This window comes from Pagrus major, chromosome 21 (genome assembly GCF_040436345.1).
Source record: "Pagrus major chromosome 21, Pma_NU_1.0".
Classification (NCBI taxonomy): Eukaryota; Metazoa; Chordata; class Actinopteri; order Spariformes; family Sparidae; genus Pagrus; species Pagrus major.
The window spans coordinates 22,853,017-22,870,253 of NC_133235.1; the positions used below are offsets into that span (position 1 = coordinate 22,853,017).

General features: G+C 42.8%; 1 protein-coding gene across 1 annotated transcript in view; it reads left to right on the forward strand.

The window, feature by feature from the left end:
* Nucleotides 1-17,237, forward strand: part of LOC141016763 (A-type potassium channel modulatory protein DPP6-like) — a 92,775-nt gene that overhangs the window by 73,863 nt on the left and 1,675 nt on the right. The window contains exons 10-26 of the mRNA XM_073491302.1: nucleotides 4,131-4,285; nucleotides 5,767-5,864; nucleotides 6,070-6,196; nucleotides 6,980-7,018; nucleotides 7,120-7,227; nucleotides 7,309-7,400; nucleotides 7,478-7,525; nucleotides 8,702-8,814; nucleotides 9,526-9,573; nucleotides 9,667-9,765; nucleotides 9,890-9,959; nucleotides 15,115-15,309; nucleotides 15,396-15,450; nucleotides 15,564-15,666; nucleotides 15,758-15,813; nucleotides 15,946-16,018; nucleotides 16,129-16,202. Of these exons, the coding sequence (XP_073347403.1) occupies nucleotides 4,131-4,285; nucleotides 5,767-5,864; nucleotides 6,070-6,196; nucleotides 6,980-7,018; nucleotides 7,120-7,227; nucleotides 7,309-7,400; nucleotides 7,478-7,525; nucleotides 8,702-8,814; nucleotides 9,526-9,573; nucleotides 9,667-9,765; nucleotides 9,890-9,959; nucleotides 15,115-15,309; nucleotides 15,396-15,450; nucleotides 15,564-15,666; nucleotides 15,758-15,813; nucleotides 15,946-16,018; nucleotides 16,129-16,202 (1,553 nt within the window). The remainder of the gene's footprint in view (nucleotides 1-4,130; nucleotides 4,286-5,766; nucleotides 5,865-6,069; nucleotides 6,197-6,979; nucleotides 7,019-7,119; nucleotides 7,228-7,308; nucleotides 7,401-7,477; nucleotides 7,526-8,701; nucleotides 8,815-9,525; nucleotides 9,574-9,666; nucleotides 9,766-9,889; nucleotides 9,960-15,114; nucleotides 15,310-15,395; nucleotides 15,451-15,563; nucleotides 15,667-15,757; nucleotides 15,814-15,945; nucleotides 16,019-16,128; nucleotides 16,203-17,237) is intronic.

Consider the following 17,237-nt stretch of genomic DNA (forward strand, 5'->3'; position numbering starts at 1 on the left):
GTGCAAGCTGGTCGAGTTCTTCCAAAGCAAACTCTGACAACCGTTTCTTTCCATGCTCGGTGCTCGGGGGCATTGTCGTGTTACAGTTGAAGGCCTTCCCCAGCTGTTGCAGATCATATCATTGTGTGCAATAGCACCAGGATTTACCTTAAACCTGCCTTCACTGATATTTGGTAACTTGAGGTCAATGGAAACAAACTATAGGTGAAACATTCACACATTTTAATTAAGTTAGCGAACATGTTAGCAAACAGCTTATTTAGGGAATATGACAAAGTGTCCTATGTTCCCCAGCTCAAGAGTACTTGACCCAAACTCATGAGGAAGGTTAACGTGCCTTATGTTTGTTAACTACTCTGTCTGTATTTTTGTTGAAAACACATATATTTTTACTTGCCATTAAGTAAACAAACGTCCTTATTAAATTCATTGATTTGCTCTTGCTGTTCTGTTTAATGGCTAATTTGCTAACTGCTAGGTCTATCTTAAAGCCTTATGTTTGCCAGCTAGTTGCTAACTTTGTCTATCTGCCTTTTGGTGCTGCAGTAGATGTTTTGGCCATTTTCAACAAAAATGGCCAAATGTCCATTTCTCAGTAAATAAGAAAACACTCCTAAGCACGTCTTGCTTTGAAGCTGGATAAATTGCAGACTGCTAGGCCTATCTTCAGTACATGTTCATCTCAGCTAGCAGCCAACTTTCTCTATCTGTATCTTGTTTTGAGAACAGAGACTGAAACAAAACAGTCCCAAAACCAAAACAATAAGCTGAGAGAAGTTAAAATGCTTTGTCAATCTGGGAAATGCTTGTGTTTGTGTCACCCCTTTCATATACAAGTAGCCATGTGATCAGCTGTGGAAGTATAATTATTAATTACAGCCTCTGTAATTGGAGCCACAGCGCCCAGAACGAACCATGAAAAACACTCCGAGTATAGATGACGACCATTTAGATGCGATCTTGTGACACCTGCCCCCACCTGGAGGCGTGTTCGTGTGCCTGATTCCATTTGAAAGGGCACAGCTGGATACGATTCAGTGCCCCTCCTCCTGTACACTTCCCATAGCTCGTCTTTGTGTTCAGGCAATTTTAATTAATTCATGTCTGCAGCGCTGCAATCTCACTCAGCAGATGTTCAAAAGCCTGCATACTTGTAATTAAATATGAGACATTTTCTGATTACTGCATATGTGAGACAGACCTTCCAATTACATCCCACTTAGATATGGCTTTGTTTACGGATGCACTGCCATGTTTATCCACTGTGCAATCACTTAAAATAAAGTTTATAGTTTTCTTGTTTAGTTAGTGTGGATTTCTGCTATGATTATTAATTTTGGACTTTACAGAAGGTGGTTTGGGATAATTATTGCAGTGTAATTATATTATGTAATTGCAAAATGCCAGTTATTCTGAGAGGAATTCTGTTACAGTGCATGAAAGCTTCAGGGTCGGCTGTAATCGGTCTTTCATTAATGGGATTATTTCTTTGTTGTAGACACAGAACATGACATGAAAGAAGTAATCCATTTTCACCGCTGAAGAAATATTTGTCATGCTATGTTTTCCTGTCTTTCATGGATTTATCAGTGCAACTCGCTGTCTGTCATGTAACTTACGGTATGTCTCACACACAGTTTGTACTGTATTGTTAAGGTGACTTGGTTTAGCAAAAGTTGTATGAATACGGTTCAAGGTGAGGCAGCCGCGTTTCTCTCAAGTATTTTTAAGTTCTGCAGTGAAGCATCCTCAACCTTGAGTCAGAGAATTTTAACTTTGCAAGCAGCAAATGTTTCCATCGTAGTGTTGTTAGCGGCCTGTGATAAAGAGGTAAAACAGGTGATCTCAGGGGAATTGTAGTATCTGGATCTTCATGTTACAACATGAAACATTTTTTGTTTAGTTTTTTTCTGCTGCAATCAATGAATTTCCCAGAACGGCTCTGCAGAGTTATAATTTCTAATTCCACTCACATGCCTTGAATAAAGGGAAATAATGTCTTTACACATGTATGAAGGTGCCATATATAAATTATTTTTTAGTTACAGTAAATCCTGCAGTCATTGTTGAATTATTCAAACAAAACATGCCATCACATCAAATGGAATATTTTAGATGTTGCACTAAATATCTTATCTTATCAGATAAACTCACTGTTCTCTGAGATCTGAGATCCAAACTAAAATCTGAAATAAAGTCCTGTGGGTTTGAACAATGCTTGGCCAAAAAAAAAGATAATTATCTGTGAGGCTTTGATGTTGATCAGAGCTAATAATTAAACCCCTCACTTGTCATAATGATGCATCAACAAACATGTGTGCTCTAACTTTGATCGAGAGAATAAAGATAGTGAAGTCGTGGGATTGAAGTCGGGATGAATGTTTCCTGTAGAGCAGTGCGTTTGGGAGGTGTTGGAGATGAAAGAAATTGATTTAACAAGAATGCAACATGTGAGTTTGTGTGTTTGTGTCTCTGTAGTTAGACTTATCTGTCGAGATAAATGTGGGTTTATGTGTCTTTTCTCCAGCGGATGGAGGTTTAGACCACTGTTTGCCTCTAACAGCTGATACAGTGATGTTCAAATTTTCTGTTTTATGCTGTGACAAGGCTGTGCTTATGGTCTGGTTAGGATTAGGCACAAAATCCACTCAGTTAGAAAACATCTTGTTTTGGCTTACCTGGTTTTATCACCACAAACACCGCTGGAGATTGTCTCAATGTCTTATCAGAAATATCCAATTTTGTTGCCACTAACACGGCTGTAAAATGTCCCAGCGTCTCGTTAAAAATATCTGGTTTTGGTGCCGTGAACACAGCTTGAATGTCCTGACGTATTGTAAAAATCGTATCGTTTTGTAGCCATTAACACAGATGGAAAATTTCCCGACATCTTGTGAAAATATCCGATGAATAGTGGTCTCTTGCTTGGCAGCCATCTTGCTCACCACCACCACCCCCTTCACTTTACATGACATGAAAGTCAGCTCATGTACATCTAATGTGAACGTGAACATTTTGATATGCGTACAAAATCTGAACATATCCGTGATTTGCAGAATGAAGGATGATGCCAGGAGTCGTATTAAATGCTCCAGCCTTCAGAGAAATGGTGTCGGCTGATGTTCTGTGGGCACAGGCCTTGAAAATCCTGCTGCACTACAACAAACTTGTTGGCCTTGCAAACTCGATCAAAATGTTGAGAATTCAATGCTGAATAGTGTCCTTTACCCACCATCCACCTTTTCATTCAAAGTAATGTGAAAAAAAAATAATCATAGCCTGACAAATTATTACATCGAGGCTGAACTCATCATTTCTGTCAGGAAAAGGCTGTTGTTTAAAACCCTGCATGTAGATACAGTGGAGTGTGAACTGTGTGCTTTTCATAGAGCTCTTCTGCCCCCTGCTGGATAAAAGTCACTGCTGAAAGTAAACAAAGACTGAATGGGAAGGGAAAGTGTTCTTTATTTGTCAAAATAATATAAAATAATTTTCCTCATGAGGATGTATTTCTGCACTTTTAGGCAGGAAGGAAGGCAGAAAGAAAGAAAGAAAGAAAGAAAGAAAGAAAGAAAGAAAGAAAGAAAGAGGTCTGACATCACCTGGACAGCCTCTGGCTTCATGTTTTTGGATTTTAAACTGTCAAAACTGAATATGAAGAATTAATTTATTCTTCTTCAGTCACAGTAATTAGCACAAAAAATCACGTATGCTGCAATTGTTAAAGCAGTGGCTGTTGAAACGGTGACATATTGGAAACAAGTTTATCAGTGTCAGACTTATGGGATATAACTGCATACAGATATTACGATGTAAAATCTTTATGTGACACATTACATTTTAGAGACTTCGTAGGGCCGCGGCCAAATGTGTCCAGTCTCAGGAGCCAAGAGTTTTTATGTTACGATGGATTTTTTACTCGGATGTGATGATTGTGTTCCTGAATAACTTTAGGATGAAAGCCCAAAGTCATTGACAAAGACATTGTAGAATTTATTGTCATCCTCTCCATATGCAGTACTCAGTATACAGGGGAACAACAGGAGAAAATGGGAAACAACAAACAGGCCGACCAATAGAAATACACCAGTATGAAAGTTCACTTTAAATGTGCTTGTCCTGTTTCACAGAGGAGATCCTGCAGACCCATGTCGCCCACTGGTGGTCTCCAGACGGGCTGCGTCTGGCCTACATGACCATCAACGACACGCTGGTGCCGAAGATGGAAGTTCCCTTTTTCACAGGAGCACCTTACCCCGCCAGCCAAGAGTACCACTACCCGAAGGCAAGTCTCTGTTGTTGGGTTTTAGTTTAGTTGTTTTCAGTTTATTTTGAAAGTTTCTGCTACGTCTGTTCCCTTGTCCTGCATTTGCTACTGGTGTTCCTTGTGTCTTTGTGGTTTGTACTCACTCTTGGATTGGTTCTGGACACCACCTGTCCAACCCTGAACAGCTGACAGACAAAGTTAGAGACTAGCTGGTGAACAAAATGGAGTATACTAGACTTAAATTCACCAGGTGGCCAGAAACACCAGAAACGTTGCTCTGTAATGAGCCCGTTTGTGCCTCTCATGTTGTTATTTCCAGAGTCGGGTCACAGAGGTGCGCATCAGTTTTGTTTAAATGGAATTAACCGGCAAAGTTTGTCAAACCCAAAGGGTAGTATAAAAACACTTACCGCTGCTCTGACAGTATTATCAGAATCCTCAGAGATTCTCGTTAACATCTGGATGAAAAAATATTCCATCTGCTGCACAATAAAAAAGATATTTAATCAGTTTCAAAAGTTATGAGTCTGTTTCCTATTCAGGTAGCTGGCGGACTGCCGTCTTTGGCTTGATTCAGAAACAGACTCATAACTCGGGAAAGTTTTCTGTCGTAATATTTTTTTCATCCAGATGGTTAAAGGAGCCTTTGAGGATTGTGAAAATGATGTCAGAACAGCGTTTTTAAACAACCGTCTGGGTTTTTAAAACTGATAGTTACCTCTATGAAGGTAATTTAATAACTACATGAGAGACAAACCGGTGGATGTGTAAATCAACAACTGTTTGTAAACAATATGAACTGAAAAGATGATGATATGTGATTGTTGTGTGCACAGCTTGTTTCTGCTTCCCCTATGTGGCCACAAAATTAAATATTCTACCATGCTGAAGTTTTACAGGACTCTGATAGACTTCTAACCAACTTTAAAGATAGCAAAGACGATACAGTGGAAGCCCTGAGGGGCAAGTGAAGAATTTTTTTTTTCCCTGGTGATCCATTTTCTAAGTCTGATCTGTGAAACAGTGAAAAACTTTTTTCCACAATAGATTTTTTTTTTTCTGGTGTGTGGAACCGAATGAAACATTTTTCTGGTAAAAAAATAAGTTGCACTTGGTTTCACACAGAAAAACATTTTCTACTGAACACATTAATTTTTTTCCTGCTGAAATTTTTTTCACGCATGATTTTTTTTTTCTCCTGGAAGAATTTTTTTTTCCTCCTAGAAATTATTTTTCTCCTGGGAAAAAAAAATTCTCCTGGAATTTTTTTTTTCTCCTGGAAAATTATTTTTCTCCTGGAATAAAAATGTTCTCCTCAAAATTGTTTTTCACGGATGGAAAAATAATTAATGGACCTTAGAAAGATTATCCTGGCAAAACTTTTTTATCCCACCAGATGGCAGGTCATAAACACTTGCCCCTCAGGGCTTCCGTACAGTTCCTCACTATCTTAACTGAAATCCAGACTGACCTATCTAACTTCCTGTTTGCCCCTGCAGGCTGGGGAGGAAAACCCTGTAGTGCACCTGTCAGTGGTGAGCCTCAACGGTCCCCTGCACACAGTGGTGATGAAGAAACCTGAAGACCCTCGAATAGGGTGAGTGACAGCCCAGAGGCTGTTAATGAACATCAGCATGAAAACACAAGATGTAAAAATGCAGGATTTTAGCAAGACAGCTTGTTTAAATCCACAGTATTATAAAGATACAAGCACTAAAAATCTCCCTGGGGCATATTTCTCAAGGTAGCTGAGACAGAGGTTGTCAGTGGTTGTGATGTATTCGCTCACCTTGTGGTTTCAGGAAGGAATATTATATCACCATGGTGAAATGGGCCACCAGCACCAAACTGGCTGTCAACTGGCTGAACAGAGCCCAGAACAACTCCATCCTGACACTGTGTGAGGCCACAACTGGAATCTGTATTAAGGTGAAACATTCAGCAATTTTTACTTGACAAATGATGAAGTCTGCTGCCACTGTTCATTCTGTGTTTGTTAAAGGTGATAGTGTGTGTTTTGTGTAACTATATAGCTTTGGAGAAGAGATTCAAACTATATTAATGAGGCAGTAATGCAAACTCAGAAATATTTATCTTATCCATAACTGAATAAACAAGCTGTTCTCAGAGGAAAATAAGGTCCCCAGAACACTGTTTGAAGCTAGAAAGAGTAAAACAGTATGAAATCGTGTCGTCCTTTAAGGTCAGTTTGTTTACTCAGTTTATTCAGTCATGAAAACAGAAGAGTTTGTTTATTTAGTTTGTTTAGGCGTAAAAAAAAGTCAGTCAATGAAGATCTGTCTCTTCTGATTAACATTTCTTCTCCAAAACTCCAAAGTGCACCTTTAAGCCTGACAAATCTTATTTCCTTTGAGCCTTAGACCTCTTTTGTTGTCCAAAATTGATTAAAACACATCACTTCCTTAATCAAAATGAACATGGGCATTGTAGTTTACAGCTGAAAATAGTCCATAACAAAAGCGCTGCTTTGTCCTGTTTGGGTATCGTTTGCTAAAAAACTCCAGTGTCCTGCTGTTTTGGGAAATTATTTAGCTTTTGTTGAAAATGAAAATATACTTTTGTGACCTGTAGAAATTCTATACCGGGTTAAATATTGAGATTTAGAGGTGTTGGTAGATGGATTAAGTTACCTGTCACGTAATTTCTTAGATTCATGAAGACATTTGACTCGTTCTCTCTCCTTGTTTTCAGAAACATGAAGATGAAAGTGAGAGCTGGTTGCACAGACAGGTACGTGATGAAAACACTGCTTCCCTGTTGTTGTGCAGTAGTCAAAAGCCCTTCAGGCAGGTTTTGGGCTACATGCAGATGTCTGTCTCTCCTCTCTGCAGAACGAACCGCCGCTCTTCTCCCAAGACGGACACAAGTTCTTCTTCACCAGAGCGATTCCTCAGGGTGGGAGGGGGAAGTTTTTCCACATCTCGATGTCCACCTCCATGGTGAGCGGCTGCACATTTATCCTTGTTATATTTGTTGTTGAGGGTTTGGTGCAGTGTGTTCAATGTTTCGTTTTCTTCCAGCCTAACACGAGCACAGACATACTGCAGTCCCTGACCTCTGGAGACTGGGACGTCACCAGAATCTTGGCCTACAATCATGAAAGAAACCTCATGTAAGACATTTTGATGCAACAATCAGTGCTGCCAAATAATCTTTGTTATTTGTTAGTAATGTTCGGATGTTTTCCAGATACTTCCTGAGCACAGAGGACGACCCCAAACGACGGCACTTGTACAGGTGGGATTTTAGCAGAAGTTATGAGTACTAATGTGTTGTCTGAAGGCGCTACTTAAAAGGATAGTTTGTGTTTTTTGAAGTGGGGTTGTATGAGGTACTTATCCATAGTTAGTGTATCAACAGAAGTAGATGGCTGTCGGCTCAATCCCCGTTTGGAGGAGCAGTTGGAGTACAGGTGTGTGGATGGGGGCAGCAAAACATGTTTTAGCCAGCTTTAAAAAGGCCCACCTCAAAACATCAATATCAGTTCAAGTGTATGCTATATATAGCACTTTTTCACCACTTTACCGTTCCCTCAGACAGGCCTTTTCGGTGGGAAGTTGAAGCCATTATCAGCTCTTTTCAGAGCCACCAGACTCCTTTGACAAAAACAGTAATTTTACCTCGCAGAATAAGGACGCTGCTGTTCCACCGCTGACTTAATTGGTTAGGTTGTTTGTGTTCTTGTGTGACTTCGGTGTTTAAGAGAGTTAATTCTGATTCACCATAGTCACACAAAACACAAACAAGCCAACCAGCAGACCAGAACAGCAACTTCTATTATTCTGAGAGGTAAAATTGCTGTTTTTGTCAAAGAAGTCTGGCATAGATGGATATAACCATCTTCAGTTTCCCTTCAGAAATAGCTGTTTGATGGCAAGGTGAAGTGGGGAAAATATTCTAAATCAGAGCTGACCATAGTTGGCCCGCCATAAGGTATAATTTTCATTCTGATGTCTTAAGATAGGAGATCAAGGGGCCCCTTTGAAAATGGCCATGCCAGTTTTTCCCTTGCCAAAATTCAGCCTGAATTTGGAGTGTTATTAATCTCCCTTCTTGACAGGCTTCTGTCAAGGTAGCATGACATGGACATGGTAGCTTAAAAACTGAGCGTTTGTGAGCAAGAAGTGCTGTAGCAACAATTAAAAATCAGTTTTGGTGATTGGCTGTTGATTTTACACCTATTAAATCATTATAGTGCATATCTGTCCCACGTTACCTGAGCTCACCCTACTCTCGCTGCTGTCCCCACCCACAACAGTTCATCGCTTAGCCTCTGTAAACTGGGGGTGTGCTGACCCATCTACTGTAGGTAATACACTGACTATGGATAAGTACCTCAGACAACCCCACTATAAAAAACCCGGACTATCCCTTTTATGCTACACAATGATACTTAACTGTGCCATCCCACAGTGCCGACACAATCCCTCCATTCAACCGCTGCTGCCTGTCTTGTGAGTTCAACTGCGGCTACGTGGACGTTTCATTCAGCCACAACATGCATTACTTCGTACTCTACTGTAAAGGTGAGCGTCTTTGACCTTGAACCTCTTTTTTTTATAACAGTGGACTGAGAGCGTGTAATTGAATTAGTGCTCCATGTCAGGTTGAGAGCTTATATCGAACTGGACGTTAGCAGATAACCTCAAACCGCTGCTGGATGCCTCTGATTAGCCACAGGAATAAATGTCTTGTCTGACTGCACGCCAACAGTCATTTGATCACAGCACTGTGTTGTCTCTTTTAGTATTTGAATGAAACACAAGGCCCGGTGGTTAGCATTGTGTTTTAGTATTGTTTGCCTTCCTCAGAGACTCTCTGTCATTGTTTCTTTTGCCCTCGTGGCTTCGACTCAGGGGCACAACAGTGCGGTGTCTGTGGAAGCTGATTTGTTTAAAGGGGCTCACTCCAGAGAGGAAAACTGCCAGTGGCTTTCTTCATTAATTGGACCTTTGAAGAGTAGTGCCATTGTGAAATAATAAGCTGCTTCCTCATGGGACAGAGGTAGATTATTAACTGTAGAGCTGGCTGGGAGGGTTGTTTCTGAAGTCTGTTTAAGATGAGACAAGGTGATACATCTGCTGCAGAGAAGGATTGTATTTCAGAGGCTTCTTGATTATTGATACGATGGAGGCATTTGAGCCTATTAACAGTGCCTTGTTAGATGAAATTTAAAGTATCAGCTTCTATTTTTGCTTTCCTGTTAACTGTTTTCTCTCCTGAATTGTTCTACGTAGGTCCACAAGTGCCAAGCGTGGCTATCTACAGCACCAAAGACAAACAGAGTGAGTGTCGTCCTCCAGTGTCTAATTATCTGCACTCAAATTTCACTGATGAATAGATTTGTCATAAAACCTGTTTCATCTGCTCTGCTGCAGAGGTGTTCGACGTGGAGACGAACGAGAGGGTGAACGACACATACAACAACATGCAGATGCCCAAAGTGGAGAACAAGACCATCATCATAGACGACTACAGTACGTGCCCCTGCTCATGTTTAATCAGCGGATACACAATTAACCTGTGTGGACATCCTAATGACATTACAGCCAGTCATCTTATATTATGAGATTCCCATTAACCTTGTCCTGTCTGTTGCAGCTCTGACGATGCAGATTCTGAAGCCAGCTGGATTCGTAGAAACAGCTCATTACCCCTTACTGCTGCTGGTGTACGTATGAATACAAATGTTTTTATTCCGAAAGAGACAAAATATTACAGTTTTACAACAATTGAAGTTGAAGTTTGCACATTGCTGTTTTGAGGGAGATTCACAGCAGATGTCTTAAAAACAAAAGTCAATAAGGTTCTGTTAAAATTTTTCAATTGTTCCTCCAGGGGGTGTTTAGGAGCATGTTTCAGGCCGTTTGAAGCGTGCTGGCACCCCTTTGTATGGACACTTTTTTTGGATCTTGGGTCAGGGTTGGAGGCAGGCCCGCAAAGTTAATGGGATGGATCAGAGTTGAAATTTGACAGTGTCAGGGGCAAAATTTTTCAATTGTTCCTCCAGGGGGTGTTTAGGAGCGTGTTTCGGGCCGTTTGGAGCGTGCTGGCACCCCTCTGTACAGACACTTTTTTCAGGTCTTGGGTCAGGGTTGGAGGCAGGCCCACAAAGTGAATGGGATGGATCAGAGTTGAAATTTGACAAAGTGTCAGGGGCAAACATTTTCAATTGTTCCTCCAGGGGGTGTTTAGGAGCGTGTTTCGGGCCATTTGGAGCATGCTGGCACCCCTCTGTACGGACACTTTTTCGGGTCTGGGGTCCGGGTTTGGTTAGACGCAGGCTTGCAAAGTGAATGGGATGGATCAGAGGCTAAATTTGACAGTGTCAGGGGCAAAATTTTTCAATTGTTCTTCCAGGGGGTGTTTAGGAGCGTGTTTCGGGCCGTTTGGAGCGTGCTGGCACCCCTCTGTACGGACACTTTTTCGGGTCTTGGGTCAGGGTTGGAGGCAGGCTTGCAAAGTAAATGGGATGGATCAGAGGTGAAATTTGACTAAGTGTCAGTGGCAACATTTTTCAATTGTTCTTCCAGGGGGTGTTTAGGAGCGTATTTCGGGCCGTTTAGAGCATGCTGGCACCCCTCTGTATGGACACATTTTCAGGTCTGGAGTCAGGGTTGGAGGCAGGCTTGTAAAGTGAATGGGATGGATCAGAGTTGAAATTTGACAAAGTGTCAGGGGCAAAATTTTTCAATTGTTCTTCCAGGGGGTGGTTAGGAGCATGTTTCAGGCTGTTTGGAGCGTGCTGGCACCCCTCTGTATGGACACTTTTTTGGGATCTTGGGTCAGGGTTGGAGGCGGGCCCGCAAAGTGAATGGGATGGATCAGAGGCTAAATTTGACCAAGTGTCAGGGGCAAACATTTTCAATTGTTCTTCCAGGGGGTGTTTAGGAGCGTGTTTCGGGCCATTTGGAGCGTGCTGGCACCCCTCTGTACGGACACTTTTTCGGGTCTTGGGTCAGGGTTGGAGGCAGGCTTGCAAAGTGAATGGGATGGATCAGAGTTGAAATTTGACAAAGTGCTGGCACCCCTCTGTACAGACACTTTTTTCGGGTCTTGGGTCAGGGTTGGAGGCAGGCTTGCAAAGTGAATGGGATGGATCAGAGGCTAAATTTGACCAAGTGTCAGTGGCAAAATTTTTCAATTGTTCTTCCAGGGGGTGTTTAGGAGCGTGTTTCGGGCCGTTTGGAGCGTGCTGGCACCCCTCTGTACGGACACTTTTTCGGGTCTTGGGTCAGGGTTGGAGGCAGGCTTGCAAAGTAAATGGGATGGATCAGAGGTGAAATTTGACTAAGTGTCAGTGGCAACATTTTTCAATTGTTCTTCCAGGGGGTGTTTAGGAGCGTATTTCGGGCCGTTTAGAGCATGCTGGCACCCCTCTGTATGGACACATTTTCAGGTCTGGAGTCAGGGTTGGAGGCAGGCTTGTAAAGTGAATGGGATGGATCAGAGTTGAAATTTGACAAAGTGTCAGGGGCAAAATTTTTCAATTGTTCTTCCAGGGGGTGGTTAGGAGCATGTTTCAGGCTGTTTGGAGCGTGCTGGCACCCCTCTGTATGGACACTTTTTTGGGATCTTGGGTCAGGGTTGGAGGCGGGCCCGCAAAGTGAATGGGATGGATCAGAGGCTAAATTTGACCAAGTGTCAGGGGCAAACATTTTCAATTGTTCTTCCAGGGGGTGTTTAGGAGCGTGTTTCGGGCCATTTGGAGCGTGCTGGCACCCCTCTGTACGGACACTTTTTCGGGTCTTGGGTCAGGGTTGGAGGCAGGCTTGCAAAGTGAATGGGATGGATCAGAGTTGAAATTTGACAAAGTGCTGGCACCCCTCTGTACAGACACTTTTTTCGGGTCTTGGGTCAGGGTTGGAGGCAGGCTTGCAAAGTGAATGGGATGGATCAGAGGCTAAATTTGACCAAGTGTCAGTGGCAAAATTTTTCAATTGTTCTTCCAGGGGGTGTTTAGGAGCGTGTTTCGGGCCGTTTGGAGCGTGCTGGCACCCCTCTGTACGGACACTTTTTCGGGTCTTGGGTCAGGGTTGGAGGCAGGCTTGCAAAGTGAATGGGATGGATCAGAGGTGAAATTTGACTAAGTGTCAGTGGCAAAATTTTTCAATTGTTCTTCCAGGGGGTGTTTAGGAGCGTGTTTCGGGCCGTTTGGAGCGTGCTGGCACCCCTCTGTACGGACACTTTTTCGGGTCTGGGGTCCGGGTTTGGTTAGACGCAGGCTTGCAAAGTGAATGGGATGGATCAGAGTTGAAATTTGACAAAGTGTCAGTGGCAACATTTTTCAATTGTTCTTCCAGGGGGTGTTTAGGAGTGTATTTCGGGCCGTTTAGAGCGTGCTGGCACCCCTCTGTACAGACACTTTTTTCGGATCTTGGGTCAGGGTTGGAGGCAGGCCCACAAAGTGAATGGGATGGATCAGAGGTGAAATTTGACAGAGTGTCAGTGGCAACATTTTTCAATTGTTCTTCCAGGGGGTGTTTAGGAGCGTATTTTGGGCCGTTTAGAGCGTGCTGGCACCCCTCTGTATGGACACTTTTTTTGGATCTTGGGTCAGGGTTGGAGGCGGGCCCGCAAAGTGAATGGGATGGATCAGAGTTGAAATTTGACAAAGTGTCAGGGGCAAACATTTTCAATTGTTCTTCCAGGGGGTGTTTAGGAGCGTGTTTCGGGCCATTTGGAGCATGCTGGCACCCCTCTGTACGGACACTTTTTCGGGTCTGGGGTCCGGGTTTGGTTAGACGCAGGCTTGCAAAGTGAATGGGATGGATCAGAGGCTAAATTTGACAAAGTGTCAGGGGCAAAATTTTTCAATTGTTCTTCCAGGGGGTGTTTAGGAGCGTGTTTCGGGCCGTTTGGAGCATGCTGGCACCCCTCTGTACGGACACTTTTTCGGGTCTGGGGTCCGGGTTTGGTTAGACGCAGGCTTGCAAAGTGAATGGGATGGATCAGAGGCTAAATTTGACAAAGTGTCAGGGGCAAAATTTTTCAATTGTTCTTCCAGGGGGTGGTTAGGAGCATGTTTCAGGCTGTTTGGAGCCTGCTGGCACCCCTCTGTACAGACACTTTTTTCGGGTCTTGGGTCAGGGTTGGAGGCAGGCTTGCAAAGTGAATGGGATGGATCAGAGTTGAAATTTGACAAAGTGTCAGGGGCAAAATTTTTCAATTGTTCTTCCAGGGGGTGTTTAGGAGCGTGTTTCGGGCCGTTTGGAGCGTGCTGGCACCCCTCTGTACGGACACTTTTTCGGGTCTGGGGTCCGGGTTTGGTTAGACGCAGGCTTGCAAAGTGAATGGGATGGATCAGAGGCTAAATTTGACAAAGTGTCAGGGGCAAAATTTTTCAATTGTTCTTCCAGGGGGTGTTTAGGAGCGTGTTTCGGGCCGTTTGGAGCGTGCTGGCACCCCTCTGTACGGACACTTTTTCGGGTCTGGGGTCCGGGTTTGGTTAGACGCAGGCTTGCAAAGTGAATGGGATGGATCAGAGGCTAAATTTGACAAAGTGTCAGGGGCAATTTTTTCAATTGTTCTTCCAGGGGGTGTTTAGGAGCGTGTTTCGGGCCATTTGGAGCATGCTGGCACCCCTCTGTACGGACACTTTTTCGGGTCTGGGGTCCGGGTTTGGTTAGACGCAGGCTTGCAAAGTGAATGGGATGGATCAGAGGCTAAATTTGACAAAGTGTCAGGGGCAAAATTTTTCAATTGTTCTTCCAGGGGGTGTTTAGGAGCGTGTTTCGGGCCGTTTGGAGCGTGCTGGCACCCCTCTGTACGGACACTTTTTCGGGTCTGGGGTCCGGGTTTGGTTAGACGCAGGCTTGCAAAGTGAATGGGATGGATCAGAGTTGAAATTTGACAAAGTGTCAGGGGCAAAATTTTTCAATTGTTCTTCCAGGGGGTGTTTAGGAACGTGTTTCGGGCCGTTTGGAGCGTGCTGGCACCCCTCTGTACGGACACTTTTTCGGGTCTGGGTTCAGGGTTGGAGGCAGGCTTGCAAAGTGAATGGGATGGATATAGTTGAAATTTGACAAAGTGTCAGGGGCAAAATTTTTCAATTGTTCTTCCAGGGGGTGTTTAGGAGCATGTTTCGGGCCGTTTAGAGCGTGCTGGCACCCCTCTGTACAGACACTTTTTTCGGATCTTGGGCAGGCTGATGGATACCTCTGATTGTCGTGCATAATTTGGGCACATGAAGCAGTCGGTGTGATCGCTGTAAACATAGAAACACTGCAGTGGCACTTGTGCATAATGCTGATGGATGCATGCAGCTCAGACACATACAACCTGTTTTCTGTGCCAGAAATTTAGGACATGAGTTGTGGTGCACTTCTGCCTCTTGTGGTCAAAATGAGTATCGCAGAAAGAAACACTTTCAAAACAAATTGCCTGTCGCAATTCAAAAGGGCTCAAGGTGAAGCTGTAAAATTGTTTATGTTCAAAACCCCAAGATATTCACTTCATCTTCTAAAAGACAGAGAAAAACAGCAGATGCTCACATTTCTGCAGCCACAAACAGTAAATCTTTTAAGATTTTTGCCAATTAATTCAACAAACGTAATCATGTATTGTTTCAGCACTACAATAAACTGTAAAGCTTGAATATGATGTAATAAAAACTTAGAATATCCTGCACTAGATGCTATATTTGTAAAACACATATAGTACTCATGTGAAAGTATTTGTTAAGATTTGAAGATTATATTGCGAGCTGTTCCTTTAACCGTCTCCACTCCTTGAAGCTCTCTTGTAAATAAACATTTCTCCTAACGTGTAAATTCATTTTGATTCATTCATTTCATCTGTTCTTGTCCCGTCTGTGTTCTCCACAGGGACGGTACACCCGGCGGGCAGATGGTGTCGGAGCAGTTCCGGGTGGACTGGGCCACGGTTCTGGTCAGCAGCTTCAGCACCATCGTCATCCGCTTCGACGGCCACGGCAGCGGCTTCCAAGGCACCAACTTCCTCCACAAAGTCAAGAGGAAACTGGGAAAACTGGAGGAGCGGGACCAGCTGGAGGCACTCAGGTAACATCCTCTGCTTTAACTGCAGGCTTAACGGTCGCCAGGTCCTCAAAACTGTGGAGGTTTAATCTGTTTTCTTTCATTTTTAGGTTCATATCCAAAGAGCCGTACATTGATAAGACTCGAATGGGAGTTTATGGAAAGGTAAGGAGAACAAAGAGACTCACGGCAAACAGCCTCACATGGAAATTCCCATCATACAGTAAAATTAATTAGACTTCTCAGTGTCTCTCTGTGCCTCCCCTGTCTTTGTTCAGGCCTACGGAGGATATTTAGCTACGATGCTCCTGAGCTCGGAGGAGTTCAACCAGCTTAAATGTGGAACAGCGGTCTCGCCCATCACAGATTTTGAGCTCTACGGTATAATTTTCCACACATTTTTCAGATGTCGTGCTCTTGTCTGAAGAAGCCCGACCTTTCTAACTCCTTTATCCTCTTTTCAAAATGGCAGCATCTGCGTTTTCAGAACGATACCTCGGCTCAAAGACAGACTCCCGAGTATACACGGTAAAATTTCAACATTTCAGTCTCGTTATCCAACATGTTTTTGCTAAAGTGGAATTTGATGGATCTCAGGGTGATTATTAAGAGGATGCTTGTGACATCAGTGTTGGATTTTCCTTCTTCTCTTTCTTTCAGGTGGCAAATTTAGCACACAGAGCAGGTCAGCTCCTGCAGAAGCAGTACTTGATAATTCACCCGACTGCAGACGGTAACATGCTCTATATTATGCCTCCATACTGTACTGAGTGAAACGCCAGCTATATATCTGTGTTCAGACCCTAATGTGTCTCTCCAATCTGATCTTCTCCACTACCACAGAAAAGGTTCACTTCCAGCACACGGCCAAATTTATCAATCACTTAATCAGCGAGAAGGCCAATTACACTCTACAGGTGAGCTGCAGTTTCCTACAGTCCACAACGATGATGTTCATTTGCGTGTTCCTCATATCATCATTATAGCTCTGATGAAATGATAAGTTGCTTCATTGATTTTAATGTTTTGATGTTTGGTTGTTTTTTGTTTTTTTTAAACCTTTTTTAAAGTCTCATTCTCAAAGCAGCACTCACATCATCATCATGCACATTGAAACATTCTTCCTGCAGACCTAAAGGAAGAGATCCTGTCCTTTATTTATGGTTTATTGATAGCGAGAGGTAGAGTATGTACAGACAGACTGAAATAGCTTTCCAATCCCAGTATCATAGTGTTTATAAATTTCAAAAAGAGAAAGTGAGAAAGCTGACATTTAAAAACATTTCCTGAGTACAGGTTTGTCACTGAAACAACCAGAAATCGGTAGTTCTTATAAAAGTGGTGAGGTTTGCAGGTTTAGTGACAGTGGACAAAATCCACGTCATTCCCTCTTTCCTTTTTACCTAAAAGTCAATGTGGAGGATATCCGCTGGGCTTTTATGTAATTCAGACTGTTGAAGCCTCGTATTAACTGTGGCTGCAGATTGCATTTTTTCACAGAATAATGTCATTTTAGACAGAAAAGTAAAGATTATAACAAAAAAAAGGCACCACAACGTCCATTAGATTCAAGATGTTTATTGTCACTCCAGTTGTACAAGTACACTCTTTAGCTGAGAGACTATATAGAGAGTATATAGAATAATCTACAAGGATGTATCTGTTGTTTTGTGCAAAAGGCAATAAATGTAAACATAATATAAATAGCAATAAAACTGTATCACATCAGAAATGTATAAAGCAAAAAGTATAAAAACAGCAATAAAAGCTGTGCTGCTCAATGCTGACTGAAGGCGTCATCACTCTGAGCTGTTTCTGAGCTTTCAATCACATCACAGGATGTTTCTCAGCAGATGAAGTTTGCCCAGTTGCCATGGAAACGTAGATGTACAAATTCCTGTTTTCTGAGCACTTTAAGGACTTCTTGATAATGTTGGCTTAAAGTCTGAGTC